This window comes from Sinohyriopsis cumingii, chromosome 4 (genome assembly GCF_028554795.1).
Source record: "Sinohyriopsis cumingii isolate HCF-2022 chromosome 4, ASM2855479v2, whole genome shotgun sequence".
Taxonomy (NCBI): domain Eukaryota; kingdom Metazoa; phylum Mollusca; class Bivalvia; order Unionida; family Unionidae; genus Sinohyriopsis; species Sinohyriopsis cumingii.
The window spans coordinates 14,688,335-14,707,661 of NC_142964.1; the positions used below are offsets into that span (position 1 = coordinate 14,688,335).

General features: G+C 34.8%; 1 protein-coding gene across 3 annotated transcripts in view; it reads right to left on the reverse strand.

Annotated features, from left to right (window-relative positions):
* Positions 1 to 19,327, reverse strand: part of LOC149800652 (anoctamin-8-like) — an 84,801-nt gene that overhangs the window by 6,159 nt on the left and 59,315 nt on the right. For 2 of the 3 annotated variants that reach the window (XM_089954665.1, XM_089954664.1), the window contains 6 exons: positions 14,424 to 14,479; positions 12,814 to 12,888; positions 9,851 to 10,153; positions 7,501 to 7,698; positions 5,782 to 5,913; positions 2,480 to 2,590 (listed from right to left, as the gene is read on the reverse strand). In XM_089954665.1, coding sequence (XP_089810791.1) covers positions 2,480 to 2,590; positions 5,782 to 5,913; positions 7,501 to 7,698; positions 9,851 to 10,153; positions 12,814 to 12,888; positions 14,424 to 14,479 — 875 coding nt within the window. The remainder of the gene's footprint in view (positions 1 to 2,479; positions 2,591 to 5,781; positions 5,914 to 7,500; positions 7,699 to 9,850; positions 10,154 to 12,813; positions 12,889 to 14,423; positions 14,480 to 19,327) is intronic. The other variant, XM_089954666.1, reaches the window with a different exon arrangement.

The window sequence follows — 19,327 nt, forward strand, 5'->3', positions numbered from 1 at the left end:
CTTCAGAACCTTGGCAAAGGAATCTGACCTTAAACTAAAGCTTATGATTATTCAAATGCCAAATTTTGATACATGGTCAAGAACTGAAATTCTTTTGTCTGGTCACAGTGACCTTGACATTTTACCCCAATATCAAGTCATTTTCCTCACCCCAAGTGCAAAAATCTCAACAGAGTAGGATCCAACTTGGTAATGTAGAACTAATGCTACTGTGCATAAACGTTTCTTCATTTTTCAGTCAGTGAGCATGACCTTTGACCCTCATATCAGCAGGCTTTGATTTCATTAACCCAGCTTCAAGCATCTGCAAAGTTTAATCCATTTTTGGAATGTACAACTAATAATACTGAGCATAAACCATTTTTCGTCTTTTAGTAACCTAACCATTCACTATTAGACCCTGAAACTAGTAGGCTTCTTCCTTGCCGTACAGCAAGCCTTCCATCAAGTTTGGTAACTGTAGATGGTGGAGAACTCAAGTTATTGTGCAGAAACAAAATTGGTAACAGACAGACAGATATATAGGTAATATCACAACATACCCTGTCCTACAGCAGGATTATAATAAACTATTGCAAATGGTAAAGTGCTTGGCCAAGATCATAGGTACCTCTTTTACTGACTGCTGATCAATCGATTTTATACAATACGATAAACTTTCATCAAAATATACCTCATGTCAAGACAGTTATATAAGGAACAGGAAAATGACAAGGAAAAGAATCTATTTTATCTTCCTCTGACCTATTGACCAGGCACCTGAATCTGACACACAAAACATTTTCAATTAAAAAAATGTGAAAAAAGGGTAAAATTTTATTTAAAATTTGCTATCATACAAAAAATATCATGTGGATATGTTCAGCATTTTAAAAAGCAAAGAAAATTATATTTCACCTGTTTGTGGCTTTAAACTTTGAGCAACAAGCATGTCTTATATGACATGATATGGTAATTATGTATATTTGTATATCTGTTTAAAATGTCATTAAAATCTCTTTCATAGTTAGAAAAGTACAGACCAAACATGGAAATTTTTCTCCTAAAATTATTTCACCTTCAACCAAGGGACCTGCATATGTACAGCTGCCTACAACCGGTCTGTAGTGATGATGTATATTTGTGTAATGCTTCATAAATGATGCATGCTTGTGATATTCTGGAATAATTTAATTGTTTAAAACATTATATAACAATCCAAAATCACTTTCTAATATATTTGAGTTGAATATCTATTGCCTAGAAAGGGTCTCTGTGGGAAAAATAACCCTGTCACTACTTATCCATTATACATTGCACGGCCTGAACAACATGGATTCCTCTTAACAAATACACCAAGAAAAGGGTTTGTTGATGAGTAAATATTTTTCAGAATGATACAATTATCAAGATCACATCAGTTTTCCAGAAAAGAAAGCCTATGCAGCAAATTCACAAGAGGTCATAAATCATTAAGATTTCCCAGGTATACTTATCACTTTCTTTCACGCAACACTGAGATTATTTTCTATTTCATTCTTGGATATGCGATTCAAGTCACAAGCATGTTATTTTGTATTCAATCTCTTACAGTTCTATAATGCATCCAGGTAAAACAAAAATTTAAAAGAACTTTTAGCCCTTTAACATGAAGAGCACAAGGGAGTTAAATGCCTTTCCCAAGGACACACCAAGGACACATCAAGGACACACCAAGGCAGCTAAGCTGGATTAAAATGGACAGACAATGAACCAGCAACCGTTGTTCAATGCTGAGCTACTCTGGCTCCCACTTAGGTAACAAGTAACTTTATAATGATGTTATAATGTAATGGTCATGTCTTGATGCACAGTAATCATTGCCTTTACAAAAGCAGACATCCTTAAAAAAAATCTCTTATCTTTCAAACATCCAGACCTGAGATAAACTGTAATGAGATGGAATGACAGATCCAGAACAAAATATGTTGTGTATTACACACACCCAACTGCCAGCAGTGCAGACCCTGATCTACCATTAAAATAATGTGTAACCTGGGTCGGCACTGTTCATTCTACTCGTAAGCTTCAGCCAGCAGTGTAGTAACAGATCTGCCATTATGTACATAGTGCACCAACACATTCGGTCTACACTGTTCATTCTACTCGTAAGCTTCAGCCAGCAGTGTAGTAACAGATATGCCGTTACGTACATAGTGCACCAACAGATTAGGGTCTACTCTGTTCATTCTATGTGAGGGGCAGTGGGTGGCTGAGTGGTCTAAGTTGCTCACAAATTTCAATTGAAGGAAATTATAGCATCTAGAAAGAAGCATACGGACTGGTAATAGGCCATTGCTGCTTGAAATTAGGTTTAAAAAGTGTAGACTACAACAGCATGCCCAACTGTTCAAGAAGGTGCATAAACATGACCCTCACATAATAACTAAATTTGTTTTTGTACTCACTTTATCTGACAAAAGAAAAACCTACTCAAGCACTGCCACAAATAAAATCAAACCTTTAAGGCCTCTCTGCGACAAAACTCCAAACGAGCCATCTCTGTTGCAACAGATTTTGGAATGTCTGGAATAGCATACGCAATGCAGAACTTCAAGGCAAGAACGATGTGCTGAAATCAATAAAAAGTGAAATGTTGGACGACTTCAAAAATGTAACTGATTTGCATCTGTAAGAAATCAATACTTTCCAACATGCTGGACTTTGCTTAATCTTCCAACATATAAGTTTTTATAGTGATATTCTGTATTCACTTCAGGATCAAAACAATTTGACAGATAAATTAAGCTGGCCATGAGTGTCTACTATAATGCTATTCCTGAGTGTATGGTCAGCCAATGGGTCAGAAATATCTTGCAGTCAGGCAGAGTAACAATATTTACATATACAGACAAATACATTTAGACTATGTATTAAATGAAAAATATGCACAGTACAGTACTACCTCAATATAATACTGTCCATGAAAGTCATAAAGAAAGACCCACTGATAATGAAGTAAATAATAATAATAATAATAATAATAATGTGTGTGATTTGGAATTTTAATGTAGCTTTAACTATTTTTCAGTCATATCGCTACAATGTTGTCTAGCACTGGGGCATCATGTCACAGACGCATAGAATGACGTATCACCCAGGAATATTATCCTGACACCAGACCAACCAGACCTAGCACTAACCTCTTAATGCTGAGTGCCAAGCGGGGCAGCTGCTGGTATCATTTTATAAGTCTCTGGTATGACTTAGCCGGGGTTCAAACCAGTGACCTCCCTCATCCGAGGTGAATAACAATAATAATAATAACTTTAATTTGAGAAGGCAACACAGTTAGTCACAGGAACTAATGTACTTTGAGGCTTTCTGTAGGTACAATATATGCAGTATATACTGCAGAATGTGATAAATTTGGCTTAACACTATTAAGTTGAGTTATTCTGAAAATCAAACAATGTTTCAAACCTTTAAACTCTCTACATGCATCAGTGAGCACAAAAACAATAATAAAATTTAATATTGTATTAAAATATTCATCTGTGAAGAAAATGTATAAGTGGAGAAATGCAGGAGGTCTTTGCTAATAACTGACTAACTTAAGATTTCATCCATTTGGAACAATGAATACGAAGAAAAGCAATGCTATGTGCAAGTCTTATGTCACTGAGATTATTGCTCTATATGAGTGGACTGGAAAGCTATATTTAAACAATTTCTTCTTTTTTGACTTTGGGATTATGTTATTTTACATCTAACAGACCTTAAATTTGGAGTACCATCAGCATCTCTTTGCTGAACGATATTGCTTAGGTATGGCTTTTCTGGACACTTTATACAAACATTTGACATTTCTGAGGGATATTCTTTCATGTATTAGTAAATTTTTTACATTATTCATCCTGAAAAATGTCTACAGACTCATCTAAAGAATTAAATAAGGATTCTGAAAAGTTTTGTTATGGTTCAATCAGAGGTACTACCCCAAATTATATTACAATGGTCAAAATATGGTGTGTGTGTGTGTGATTTAGATTTTTAATGTAGCTTTAACAATGTTTCAGTCATATCGCTACAATGTCTGCAGTGTGGCACTTTACAGTGATGTCTAGCATTGGGTCATCATGCCGCAGACATGTAGCACCATGTCCCACCCAGTCACATTATTCTGACACCAGGCCAACCAGTCCTAACACTAACCTCTTAATGCTGAGCACCTAGCAAAGCAGCTGTTATACCAATTTTATAAGTCTTTGGTATGTCTCGACCAGGGTTCGAACCTGTGACCTCCCACATCCGTCAAAATATGGTTGAATATAACTTTTATAAATGATGATCCCATACAGAAAAGGAATTAATGTTCTGATTTTCTTAAGTATCGAAAGGTAAGAATTAACCTTTTTTGAAACATGTTTAATGCAATTGGCCAAACTACACTGTTATCTAGAGATACACCAAGAACTGGAGAGGCCATATTAAGGTTCACATTGTCAAATAGAACCTGAAGGTTGTTGCTCTCTTGTCTTGCTTTTTTGTTTTGTTTTAACTAGTAGGGCTTTTGTCTTCTTTCCTTATTGCTAACCGTTCTGTCATACAAGGTACGAATGATTTTACAACCACCTAATGAAATGGACTCACCTTATAACAGTAACCATTCTAATGAGATGCATTATAGTGAAGGAGTGATGAATGAATGCTATAACAAAGAAAATGATACTGATGCAGCTAATTTTACTACCACCTAATGAAATGGAATCTATGACCATCCTCACCTTATGACAGTAACCATTGCCATGAGAGGCATTATAGTGAAGGAGTGATGTATGTTATAATGAAGTACATGATTCTGGTACAGATAATTATACTACCACCTAAAAGAAATGGGATATATGACCAAATTCAACTTATGACAAAATCCATTGCAATGAGAGGCATTACAGTGAGGGAGTCGATAAGTGAATATTACAATGAAGCACATGATACCAGGAAAGAAAGTTGTATTACCATGAAATGGGATCTATGACTATACTCACCTTATAACAGTAACCATTACAATGAGAGACACTATAGTGAGAGAGTGATGAATGAAGGTAATAATGAAGTACATGATACTGACACAGATAATATTACTACCATGGATCTATAACTATCTTCACCTCATGATAGCAACCATTACAATAAGAGGCACTATAGTGAAGGAGTGATGACTGAATGTTATAATGAAGTACACAATACTGGCACAGATAATTTTACTACCATGGGATCTATGACTATCTTCACCTCATGATAGCAACCATTACAATAAGAGGCACTATAGTGAGGGAGTGATGAATGAATGTTATAATGAAATACATGATACTGGCACAGATAATTTTACTACCATGGGATCTATGACTTATCTTCACCTCATGATAGCAACCATTACAATAAGAGGCACTATAGTGAGGGAGTGATGAATAAATGTTATAATGAAGTACATGATACTGGTACAGATAGTTTTACTACCATGGGATCTATGACCATACTCATCTTAGCACAGGAACTGTGTTGTGACAAAAGGCCTTCCTGTATCAAGTTGAAGGCCAAATAACAATAGCACATGGCATAGAAATTTAAGTAGGCACTAATAAACATATAAGATGACAAAATTTATCATATCTGTGGTGACATTATGGAACTATGATACATATTTATAAAACCCCTAAAAACTGACATTTTATATTATTCCCACTGATTTTGATTTTGAGGTTTCACACCACACATGTCCTTCAACAGCCATATTTTGATGTCAATTTATTAAATACTGACCTCTAAAACAACAAGAAGAATGATAGTGGAGGTTGTATCCATGCCTGGCTTCAGTCTCTGTACCTGCCCAGCCATTCCAATCAGAGCACAGTTTACAAATACAGCTATTGCTCCCATCACCTCCAGTGCATCCTGAAAATAATGACACTTAACAAGGAGTCTGAAATAATACTGCAGGGACAATGCATGGTTTGCTGTATGCATGTCAGGAGAGTTTTTGTCCAAAGGTTCAATGTATTTCTCAAGTACACTGCCAAATATTTGTGCACAATAGTTCATTTAGAATTGATATCCTTATATGATCAACTACTGTGTACATAAATTATGTATGAAATACCTGTGAAATGAACATGAAAAGCATCAGTCTGGAGCAGCATATGTAATTTGAATGTTTTAGTGTGACTGACATAAACAAATGGAATATATCAAACTAGGTAAAATAGTCTGATAAGAATGGTTTTATTTTAAAATGTTCTAAATTAGGATACATCTGCTGCCTTACATTGCAATGCTATGTGTCAAATGGGTTTCTACCTATGCCTGTAACACAAATGATTTAATAACTCCATTGTGCTGGTAGTTAAAAACATAATGTGCATACATAAAACACATTAAAATCTGTCTTGAACGACTACTGCTATGGGAAGACCACCTTTCTTGAGAGATCATATTCTTAATGCACAGACTGATTTCTTATACTGTTTATTTATCTCATCTGAGAGACCAGTTTTTGTTGGCAGAAAGGATGGTTCTCAAGACAGCTTTTACTGTCACCAGGAAGGCTCACCAATTCTAACACTGAACTCTGGTCCCAAAATTAAACAAAATCTGGGTGAAGCGGATCTATAATTTCATGTAAATATGTTGGAAAACCTACCAGCTATGGAGTCTCAAAAACTTTCTGAGCATGAAAATCAAGGTCAAGGCCAAACTCCAAAATCAGAGTGTAGAAGTAAAAAACAAAATTAACAAGATTTTTTAAAGCAGCAGGATCTGATCTGTATTTGAAATTCAAGAACTGTCCAACATTTCTATATTTTGAGCATGAACATGAGTTTTGCACTCAAGAATACCCAGGACAGAAATTATGAAAATAACTCAAAGAAGGCTATCCTGGAAGCATCATTTGTATGATGGCATATTAAAGCATTCTTTAATATAAAAGTAAATAAATGTAAAAATTGACTAAAACCAATTCTATCCTGAAATTTTCAAATCAGAAACCTTAAGTAACCTTTTCATTTGATACAAGAAAGGTATTAAATTACTGACTGTTACAAACGAGATTACTTATTCTTTACTTAGCAATCTCAAGATGTTTTTCTGACAATTCTTCTTTATTCAATCAACTGGTCACATGACCATAAAAAAACAGTGTTCAGTTTGGTTATACAGCAATGATTTTTGTATCAATTTACGATTATTACAGTCAAGTCTCTCATGTACGGAATTACATGTATGAAATGTGGCAGATAGATGGAGCTGACACCTGCCATAAGACCTTCAATAACACCAACAAAAACCCCAAAAGAGGCCAGAAAGATCCGAAATTGAAACTGTTATGTTGAATTTACAGGAGCCAAAATATATCCCCATCTAGAAGGTGAAATGTAACTAATGCACAAATTACACCAGCTTTTATCAACAACTACACTCAATAACACTATAGATAGGAGTGTAGTATAGTGAATAGTTCATGTGCACTGTGTCATGCATTACCTTCCAAGTGCCTATATCCTGCACTCTTCTGCCAAATGGTCTCTGATGATTTATGCACAGCTTGAAGGCATCACTGCGGATCTCTATAATGTTATTTAGCAAGGCACATAGACCAGCAAGTGGGAAGGATGAAGAAAATAGGATCACATAGCCATACTGAATGAACATTTCCAAGTAGTCATCAAACGTGTCCTCATACTGAAAAATGCATAGGACAAAATGTGATTCTAACACACATGTAAATGCAACATGCTACTGGATGAAAATCACAATCTGCAGCAGTAAAATCCATTACATGACAGCTCTCCCTTATCACAGCATTGTAGATGGGGCCCATAAGCGATGACTGCATTACAGTGACAACAGCTTTATGGATCAAACCATGATACAGTCTAGTGGGAATGATCCAAGCTTGTCAAATAATGTTTTGCAAAGAAACTACAGTTATAATACTAAGCATCATATTGGTTCTTTAAACCTATACTGCAATACATTTGATAAATTAATTCCAATACAAAGGTTCAATTTTGTCATGGAGTCCATCGAGGTACCAAGATATATTGAGAATCACATTAAAAAGAAGTATGTTGTAACAAGGGAGAAATATACTCTCATTAGTGTCTTCTGACGTCCTGACATTTCTTATGATGTAAAGTCATACAGAATGGCAACTTTTCACAATTTTTGCACACAATTTTCAAAATGTTTTATAATCATAGAACAGTTTTGAATTTGATGTTTTGAAAATGTTAATGCAGTTTTACCAAAGAAATCATCAGATTTACTCATGTGTTCTTGACACAACTCAATTTTCAACACAAAAAAAACCACCATTATATTCTCAAATCCTCAAATACACAGGAGTCCTTCTAAAGGACTGCTGCTCAACAGTCAAAAAAGGTGTTCCAGGAAATCAAGATCAGAACATTTTTTTTTTTAACTGCTAAATGCTGAGACTATCTCTGATATTCTTTAGTCATAAGATTCTTGAATTAGCCAATGTGGCACTCATAGTGGATATAAAATTGGCACCATTTTCATTTATGATCAACCAGACACCATTAGTAGACTTCATTGAAAAACAAATGTTGACTTGACCATCCATTTTCAAGACTGTGGCTGTGGTAGCCATATTAGATATCTGATCAGCACAGTTTGGTTCTAAGACCAGCTAGAAACAATAAGAAGCTGAAAAACCCATGACAAAATAGCTTTCTATTAGGAGTAGTAATAACAAAATTTTCAAGACATCTTTGTGGTGACCATATGGGACGTCCAAGTAGCACCATTTTCATTCATGACTCAATAGACATGATAAAAAGTCTTAGTGAAAACCCCATGTAGATAGGATTATCCATTCAGAAGGAATAGTAATAACAAGATTTCCAAGGTGACTGCTGTGGTGGCCATACTGGACATCCAGGCAACACCATTCTCACTTAGGACCAACTAGACCATGGGATAAAAACGTGGAAACTTTCATGGCAATCCTCCAAGTGGTTTAGGAGGAGTAGCAGTAACAAACTTCTACTAATCGATAAGCCATCCCATATGTTTTTTTGATCTATGACCTGGTCACCAGTAGAACTAAAAATTGCTTGTACATTCTAATCAAATGCACATATTTTTTGTCTTCTCTCTTTTTCAGTCTTTTTTCCGATCTGGGACTACAACAGCAGCATGCCAGCTGTGTGTATCAGTACATGTTCACTGAGTTTTACTCAATCACTGCTATTTATGATTGACAAAGATGTTTATGATGACATACGAAATCGCTAATAATTAACCAGTGCACCTATATCTAACGATTCCATCATTTTATGAGAGTAATTCTAGATACAAAGCTAGCCTTTAGTTCAAATGTGTTTACTAATGATGGATACGCATGTTCCAAATTTAAAAGCCAAGGAAGCAACTTCAATTTTACTGATACATGAATCTGAGAGTACTACATGTCAACCCAATGGATATTAAAAGTCTGTCATCAATACTGACCTGATTTCTTCAGATCTAATATCCACAAACGTTCCATGAGTATTTGTACAAGACAATAAAGATTCTGAATTTCAAATATCAATGAAAGCTGCTAGCACCCCATTCCACATTCATCCAATTGTCAACCAAAATGTCACTTGCCCTCGCTATCTCATACTGTCAATTATACTGTGGTTGATGTTTACAGATCCTGCAAATTCTCCAGGAAGAAGTTTACTCAATGTAATTAATATGACTCAGTCTGCTGTGTTTGTGTAATAAACCTTAATGTTAATTAAAACCACAAGAATGAGAACAAGCACTAGAATACCAACATTTGTCTTAATTATACTTTGCAAGTGGCAAAATAACTTACCCTAGACATTGTAATCTCTACTTCTGCTTGGGACAGTATCAAACTTGAGTCTGTTTTCTTAAGCTCTGCTGCTTTTCCTTGATTCTCCAGATATGTTTCAGACTTGGCATCTTCTGCTGCATTTCTTCTCCTTTTCCGAGTCTCCACCATATCTTGTATTTCTTTCTCTAGAGTTCTGGGGGTCATGTGACCTGTGATCTCATAGCCAACCTTCATCAACTTAGCTTTGCCAAGGAAATATGGAACAAATGCTTCCCTAATATTTCCAATCACCTGACGTGTGATCAGTAAGGCTGCTAATTGCTGAAATAAAATTTCTAAGAATTAATCTAATCACATTATATGATACTTGCTAAGCTGGTGATAGCAACTGCCAAGATTGGCATCAGCAAAAAATATATTTATGATGGCCATTAATTTTTTAAAAGAAAACTACAGACCTTGTGATTGAAAATGTAGGGTTTTGCCTCAAAGTCAGTGAGATTCACTATTGTATAATACTTTTTAGTTTGTCCCCTATATTTTTAATCATCAGACCTGCCAAATACTTTAAATATTAGTGCTATGGTAGACTTATTTTTTTACACACACACACACACACACACACACACAAGTAAACCAGTGTCAAAGTAGGATTATAGAAAGAAAAATAAAACGATGTTTGCCATGGCCTGCATGCTGAACCAAAAAATGAGTTTTGTTAATGCAGACAAGTAAAAACCTGTAACATGGACTTTAATCTAGGGCAGTGATTCCCAAAGTGGGCAGTACTGATGACTGGGGGGCCTGTGGGATTACCAAGGGAGACACTAATGCTGAATTATACTTTTTACAGGGTAAGGTAGGGACGCTGAGGATAACCAAGGGGGCGGTGGCCCAAAAAAGTTTGGGAACCACTGATCTAGGGTATGGAAAGATGCACTGATGGATGGATGGATGGATGGATGGATGGGTAGGCATACAGAAGCCAAGGTAATCACCATGTGAGCATCTGCAATGGTAGGTTCAATAAAAATCAACATTGCCACACTCTAAGTAACTGCAATATTAGCAACTGTTACTTTCCATTCTTATGCAAATATCTGCATACTTTCTGCAAATTATCACCAGAAATGTGTGTACCTGTCACACATGAGGATCACAATAAAACAGGGTAATTCAGATTTAACTTCTACAGTAAAACTCCTTTCTACAACCCATAAATGCAAAATTTACATAAAATAAAATAAACTCTAACAGAAATAAAGGCAATCCCATGCAAACAGCGAAGAGTATACAAATCATTTTGTATCTGTATATGATAATCAAGCTGTACAATTTTACCTAACCACATACAAACAATGAAAAATAGCAGAAAATCTGTAAAATCTTGGTATCCAGAACATATCGTATGATAACAACTCAAAATTGTGATTACTTCATTATAAACTATACATGTGATGCTTTAAATGTGCCAGACTATGAGCTTTGTCAAAATATATTAAAATAAACTGAGCTTTGTTATCAGATGTTATGTGAATTGATGCAAAATGCAAACATAATATCCTTTGGGTTCCCTTTCTCCATGTACTAGTAATTTATAACATGTGTGGAATAAGTGCATTTATTATGCCTAAAATGAACCTAGTTTCATTCCATGAACAAAATTTACTCCAACATCGACTTATTTTCAGATTAAATGCAAGACATGGCCTTCTTATTAAAAAAAATCAATAGAAAAAAATCTTAAATAGTGAACTGTATGACTGATAAATGGAACTCAGAAAGTGAGACTGCATACATGTGATTCTACCGTGGTATGATAACAAATAATGCTGTAACGGTTGTCTACCCAACATAAATTTAAATTAGAATCTATAAGCTTTTAAATGCAAGATCTTTTTAAATTTAAAAATAGGCAAAATTACATGTTCTATCCATATGTTATGGAAACCGGTCAGAACCTGCCTAATAAAAACAGCAAAGTAATCAGTAAATGATATATGTTGAGTACTTGGATGAGAAACTGTTAAATAAAGGCTATCTGATTATTCCATTATTGCAATCTGGAAATTTCAAAGTCATGTTTTTTGAGGCATTACAATTAATAAATGTATCAAAGGTGGTCCATGATAGCTTTCATCCAGACACACTTAATTTGATTTTTTTAAGAGGACTATTTAAGGCAGCTCTTATGTTTCATGTAAAGTGGATTTTAAGATAGTAAATGGAAGTAGAAATGATATCACCAGGCTTTTGCAGACACCATCACATAGAAGCAATGGTACTTCTGCAACAAACACTGATGGACTTTGAAGGCTTTGTTCCAGGCAGGATCAAAAGAGAATAAAAAGCACTTGCAGAGAGAGAATTTGTTTGAAAATTTACATTTTCTAATTGCAGATCATTTTACTAAACTGGTTAAAGCCATTTCCATTCCTATGATAGCAGAGATATATTCAACACAGTATATAAAAACACACTGTCAACAGGTCCTAGCTACCACTGGGACACAAAAAAAAAAGAAAATATGTGTAGAAGTCAGATGTACTGTATCATAGTTCAGAATACATATTTTGGCAAAATATGCACTTGTTTTGTCCTTAGTGCCCACAAAACACATACAGCTTATATCAAAGAAATCTAATGGTCTAAAAGCCAATATACTGACAAATAAAAATGTGAAATCTACTGATATGATGCCCTTGGTTCTATCATAAAGACACTAAACTGTCCAAATGTATGTGAGAATCTACCTCAGAATGAGAGATATCACAGGTATGCATAATGACAATTCTTGGTCATTCCTTTTGGTTTTGATAGGATAGGATGGAGTGTAAGGCATGTATGCATGTTTGTAAAACACTGAACTATTTCTTGAAATCAGGCCACTGCCCAAATAATTACTGTCTCCATTCTGATCAATCCTCTTCATTAGTGAGCTCTATGTATCTAAAGGACTTGATGATGGTGTATGAACTTACATCACGAAGACGATCCATGTCTTGCAGGTAAAATGCGATGTAAAACAGGGACAAGAAGGAGTTGACAAACTGAAACTATAAACAAGAACTATTCTCTTAACATGTATTGTACACTGAGTACACTATTATTGAACCATCATCTTAAAATCATATGGAACTCACAAGATAAGATTAACATTTTCTATCTTTTTAAAATCTGGCAAGCATCATATAGAAACGATTTCAAAAGTTACACATATTAAAATGAATACAGACTGTAGGTTCTACTTACCAAAAGTTGAAATATGCCAGTTCTGTTTAATAAACTGACAGAAACAAGTGCAGATGTCTGTAAAATACAGTGGACCAATTAAACCTGGATGCTTTTATCTTGCTTGATATCTTCTCTTCAGCACTGAACTTCTGTGGCATAATGACATGCCATTTTACTGGGAAAATCTGACAAAGGTGTCATGAGCTGCATATTATCTCAGAAATGATTCCAACAATAAAAAAATTCCCAGAATTTGGAATTTTTCATTGAGAAACAAGCATTTGGGGAATTTTGACATGGGTTTGTGGTTTCTAGCCTCCTAAACCTCATCACTCATACTTTATGTTGCAATTTATTTTGTCCCTTTTAATAAAATCAATATTATAGGACAAAATTACCTGTATAATTTTGTTCTTGTTTTGTACCAAAGTTACCTTTTCAAATAGTTGTGGTGGTAGAAGTTGCTATTCTTGTCGTGTTCTTATTAAGAAACAAATGTAACTGTTTATTCATCTAAAATGAGGCTGCATTAAAACAATTAGCTTTAGAATGGTCAGAGGCATTTTCAGCAAATAAGTATCATTACTTTGTCAAATTATGTTTTAAGATTGTCTTTTATTTAGTTTATCTTGAGAGTTAAATAAAGGTTTTATAGCCTGCATTTTTATATGCACAACTTTGAGCTAATTTGAAGGATTTCTCATGCATCACTGCTTTCTAAATGCACAGATTCATCAAATGTTTTTATTATTTATGCATTTGTGCACCATCCCAGCATCTTTTATAGGGTCCTTCCTTTCACCAAGTGCAAGGCATCCACAAGTCTGGTATCTGTAGATGATGAAGAACTTGAGTTAATGTGTGGAAACCATTTTCTGCTTTCAGGCATAGTGACCATAACCTTTTGAACCCAAAGTCGACAGGGTCACCCTTACCCCAAACGAGAGACATCCACAAATTATCTGTCGATCATGGAAAACTTGTGTTGTTGTTGAGAAACAAAATTGGCAGAAGTAAGATGGATGGACATCATACTTTAATATGTTTAGTATATAAAACAAGGAAGCTATGACATCATGTAATAATTTTTCTTCTGGAATAATAACTCTTTTCACCATAAAATCTACATGTAACAGTTATATTTAGATGAAAGTAAAAAAAAATGACAATACTGAAGTTTTATTTGAAAAGTGTATTTTTTTTAACATAATCCCCATAACATGGAAATTTTACCCTTTATTAAAGAGATACTTTCAATTTGTACAATACACTATTTTTGCTGATAAGGTCCTTTGTATAACACCCTTAGGGCAACTGTTTATAACAATTATAATAATTATACAGCATATCTACATACCATTACTAATTTAATAATGAGATGGTTGTTGTAAGTCTCCTCAAGGCGATAATTTTCTGAAATGAAAAATGTACCATATAACATCAAACCTTGCCGGACCCTGTATGTCAAGGCCATGATCAAAAACACTGCTGTAAAATGCATCAGCTTGACCCCAACGTCAAATGGTTGGTTACGCATGCTGCAAATGAATTGTCTTAGCTTTATAATAATTCATCCTAAATATAACATAACCCATAACATGGTTGAGAAATACAGTGTCCCATGAACTTGCATCAGATCAATTATGTATCATATGCCATCAAGATGAAGCAGTTCCTAATTATCCATGTCTATTTGCTACTAAGAGACAACACCATTTAAAAAGAAAACCTCAAACAATTTAAGATATCCAAGCAAACCTAATAAATTTGTTATGTCCCATAACTGAACATCTTTATAAGTGCTTGTAATCACTTTTTGACAAACATTCCCCAGCAACCACATGCATATTCTCTATTCAGTGTTCTCCATGGTATAGTAGTGTCGGGGACCAGCTTTAGACCATTAAAAAAGAATGATTTAAAGCTAAAAGGCTTTGGTTTTCATCCAGTCATATGATTCATAAGCTAAAGGCTTTGGTTTTCATCCAGTCATATGATTCATAAGCAAATCTATGAAGCCACTAAGAAGAGTGTCAAAAACATAGTTCATGCAGCAAAATCAACCTACTTCAGTACTAAGATCACTGAAAGTTCCAACTGCAAAGTACTCATTAAAATTACTAACAAGCTAAAGTCAAGGAACAAATAATAAATAAATTCCACTGACCTTCTCTCCAGCCAACCTGCCAGACCATTTTGTAAACCTTTAACAACATCTGAGCCTCTATAGATTTTGTATGTATAATCCTGATGAAAAGCACCCCATAGTCACATAAACTTGATCTGATTCTGTCATTGCTGCTGCTCAAGTGTTACGATTCAATATCACCTTCACTAACCAGTTTTATTAATACTCTTCTGTCATCCACTGAATTCCCATTATTTTCCAAAACTGTCATTGCTAAGCTGCCATTGAAGAAACTAACACTTGAGCCTAATGAGTTTAAAAAACTACTAACCTCCAATTCATATTCATGTAAACAAATTTGTGAAAAAGTTGTTTTGCTCCAACTTGTATCTCATCTGAATTTAAATGTTTTTTTTAAACAATATACAGTAAACAGTCCACATATCACCCTCACCACAGTACTGAAACTGCCCTTCTGAAAGTAGTTAATGACCTTCTCTCTGTTTTCAAAAGTGGAACAATTACAGTCATCATCGTCCTTGACCTATCTGCACCAATTGACAAAATACACCATAATATGGTTTAAATCATGCTTAGTGGAAAGGACACAAATTGTGTCCTTAAATAGAAAACAGTTCTGCCCAGTTCATTTATGTTTTGATGGTCCACAGGTTCTGTTCTTGGACCTGTTCTCTTCATTCTATGCACTCATTCCCTCTCAAATGTCATCTAACATCGTTTGGTGACTCACCAATTTTTACATTGATAATATCCAAATATGCAAATCTAGTCACCCAGCTGAAGTTGATGCTACCATCAAAGGCACAGAGATGTGGACTTCCAATATGAATTCATGAATGACATGTAACAAGCTGCAGATGAATGATAAACTGAAGCCATCTCATTCCCTTCCTTAACCTCACACAAGCAACACCAACATTAAATTTGCACAATAAGTATGAAATGAAGGTGTCACTCATGACAGTACCGTCATTACACAAACATATCATGAACATATGCAAGGCTGCATATCTAGAGCTGAGATTCTATAGACCTGACCATTGTAATTCTCTTCTATCTGGTTCATCTCAATATCTACTAAAGAATCTTCAAAAGTAAAAACACAGCTGCCTGGATCATCCTTAGAGTACCAAATACTGAGCACTCTTTTTTCAACGTAGCTTTAAAAAAAATCAGTCATATCGCTACAATGTCTGCAGTGTGGCAGATTAAAGTGATGTCTAGCACTGGGGCATCATGCCGCAGACATGTAGCATGATGTCCCACCCAGTCACATTATCCTGACACCAGGCCGACCAGTCCTAACACTAACCTCTTAATGCTGAGCGCCAAGCAAGGCAGCTGTTAGTACCATTTCTTAAAGTCTTTGGTATGACTCGGCTGGGGATCAAACCCACGACCTCCTGCATCCAAGGTGGATGCTCTAACCACTAGGCCACCGGAGTGGTCACAGCTGCTTGGATCATCCTTAGAGTACCAAATACTGAGCACTCCTCCCCACTGTTCTGTACTCTCCACTGGCTACCCATTCGCTTTGGAACCAAACAAAAAATCTGTTTTCTATGCTATATTTCATTGACTGCATCCAATCCACACTACCTATCTGACCTCATCCAAGTGTACACCCCTTCCAGGTACTTATGCTCCTCTTCTGACACTCACATTCTCATTATTCCAACAGTAAAAACCAATTTCTACAGACCACATACTTTTGCGTATCAAGGCCCAGCTACCTGGAATGAATTGTCTCTTGAACCTAGACACAGTAGCACTGTGATCTCATTTAAGAGTGCTCTAAAGCCTCACCTATTTAGACTACAAGGACAGACATAAGATTTAACAATGTTTCTTACCCTTAATTATTTTCAGCATTCTTTATAACTTCAAGGTGTTTCTTTTTGTAATCTCAACTATATGTATTTATCATTACATGTAAACTAATATTGTAAAGTGCTGAAACTTTTAAAGATTAAGTGCTGTACATTTTATTATTATTATTATTATTATTATTGTCATTATTAATTTTAAATATAAGCAAATGAAAACAAACTTTAACAAAAACCTTCATGCAAATATTCTATCACTGCAAATTCAATTCGATGTCAAAGTAGCAAGCAAGCATTTTTTAAAATGAACTGCCTTAGCTTATTAATGATTAATTCCAAATGCATGTATGAAAAAGATCCAAAAGGGATTTAGGAAATTCATGCAAATGAAAATCATTAACCCCAGGCTTAAAACATCTACCATAAACATGACTTCTATGTTCGCTTTCTGACTAACATGGGCTCTACAAAACTGTTCTATATAAGCCAGCAGCTTCATCTTTGAAAGCTGCATTTTACACAAGAAGATTAATCTCAGTGTTTAACAGCCATCTTGATGGATATTCATTCAAGTTATATAATTACCATATATACTCACTTATAACTTGAGTCAAACTACAAACTGCACAGACACACAGCTGCAGTCCCATAATGCGCTGCAGATCTGGGTATGTGCAGTCTGTAGGGAATAATCAGTAGAACAGCATATATCCTGGTCTGCAGGTGCATTATGCTATGACAGATCAGGATCTTTGTTGTGTGCAATCTGACTCAACTTTCAAACATATATATATATGGTAATTGATTTTAAACAGTTCTTGTGACAATATATGCATATGGATGGAACCAATATTTGTCTTCATATTCTACAATACCGTTCAATATACACTGTCATCAGATTTTACAATAGAGTTCAATATACACTGTCATCAGATTTTACAACAGAGTTCATTATACACTGTCAGTCATATTTTACAACAGAGTTCAATATACACTGTCATCTGATTTTACAGTACAGTTCAATATACACCGTCATCTGATTTTACAGTACAGTTCAATATACAGTCATTTGATTTTAAAGCACAGTTCAATATACACTGTCATCAGATTTTACAACAGAGTTCAATATACACTGTCAATCATAATTAAAACAGAGTTCAATATACACTGTCAATCAGATTTTACAACAGAGTTCAATATACACTGTCATCAGACTTTACAACAGAGTTCAATATACACTGTCAGTCATATTTTACAACAGAGTTTAATATACACTGTCAATCAGATTTTACAACAGAGTTCAATATACACCGTCAACAGACTTTACGACAGAGATCCATATACACTGTCATCAGATGTTACATTACAGTTTAATATACACCTCTCCCTCAATAACTCATGCACAATGGGGTCCAAAAACATAGACCACACTATAAGCAAGGGTTTGAGTTACCAAGGGATCTCCAAAACCATAATAAATTTTGCTGGACATTAAGGAAAATATGGGAGGGGTGCAAGGTGTAGGGCAATGTGGCTGTTTAATGGTTGAATACTCATTTTATAACTGTACTGGAATAATTGTCAATAAAGAGCTTTTTCAAAAGAAATAGTTCATTTTTTAAAATAATTACCTTTATATCTGACACACCAAGCCTCAGAAAGTTCATTAAAATTATTCCAACTGGGTTTAACAACCATCATGTGCATGTGAAAACATTGTGTATTATGTCACTGCTTTTGATTAAATTCACAACCAAACAAGATTCCTTTTTTTAAAAAGTAGGTACATTTATTACATGAAACAACCATCAATATTGAAACTACCGTATTTTCCAGCGTATAAGTCGATACTTTTTGACTTGAAAGTTCGGTCTTCGTCTTATACTCCGAATCGACTTATATATGGATTGTGTCATTGAAATTGCATCCACTTATATATGGATTACAGTATCCGGTATGTTATTGACATTGCTCTAATTCGGCATAATCAAAAACAGGTCACATAGAAGTACAAATTCATGTTAAATTACTATGTCAATAAATTGTCATAAACTAATATGACTGCGTTTATATTTGTAAGTTTTGTCATTATTTATTTTGCATTTTGCGTGTTTTTTCTTATTTCTCAAACATAAAATAAAAGAAAACAATTTACCGTACCAGTAAAAACTTCACCAGGCCGCATAGCACACTTACGGTCTATACTCTATAGTGTACTGTACTAATTCAAAGCATATTGTTTGTTCCTAAAAAAAAAGATATGAAATAACTGGTCCATTAATATTT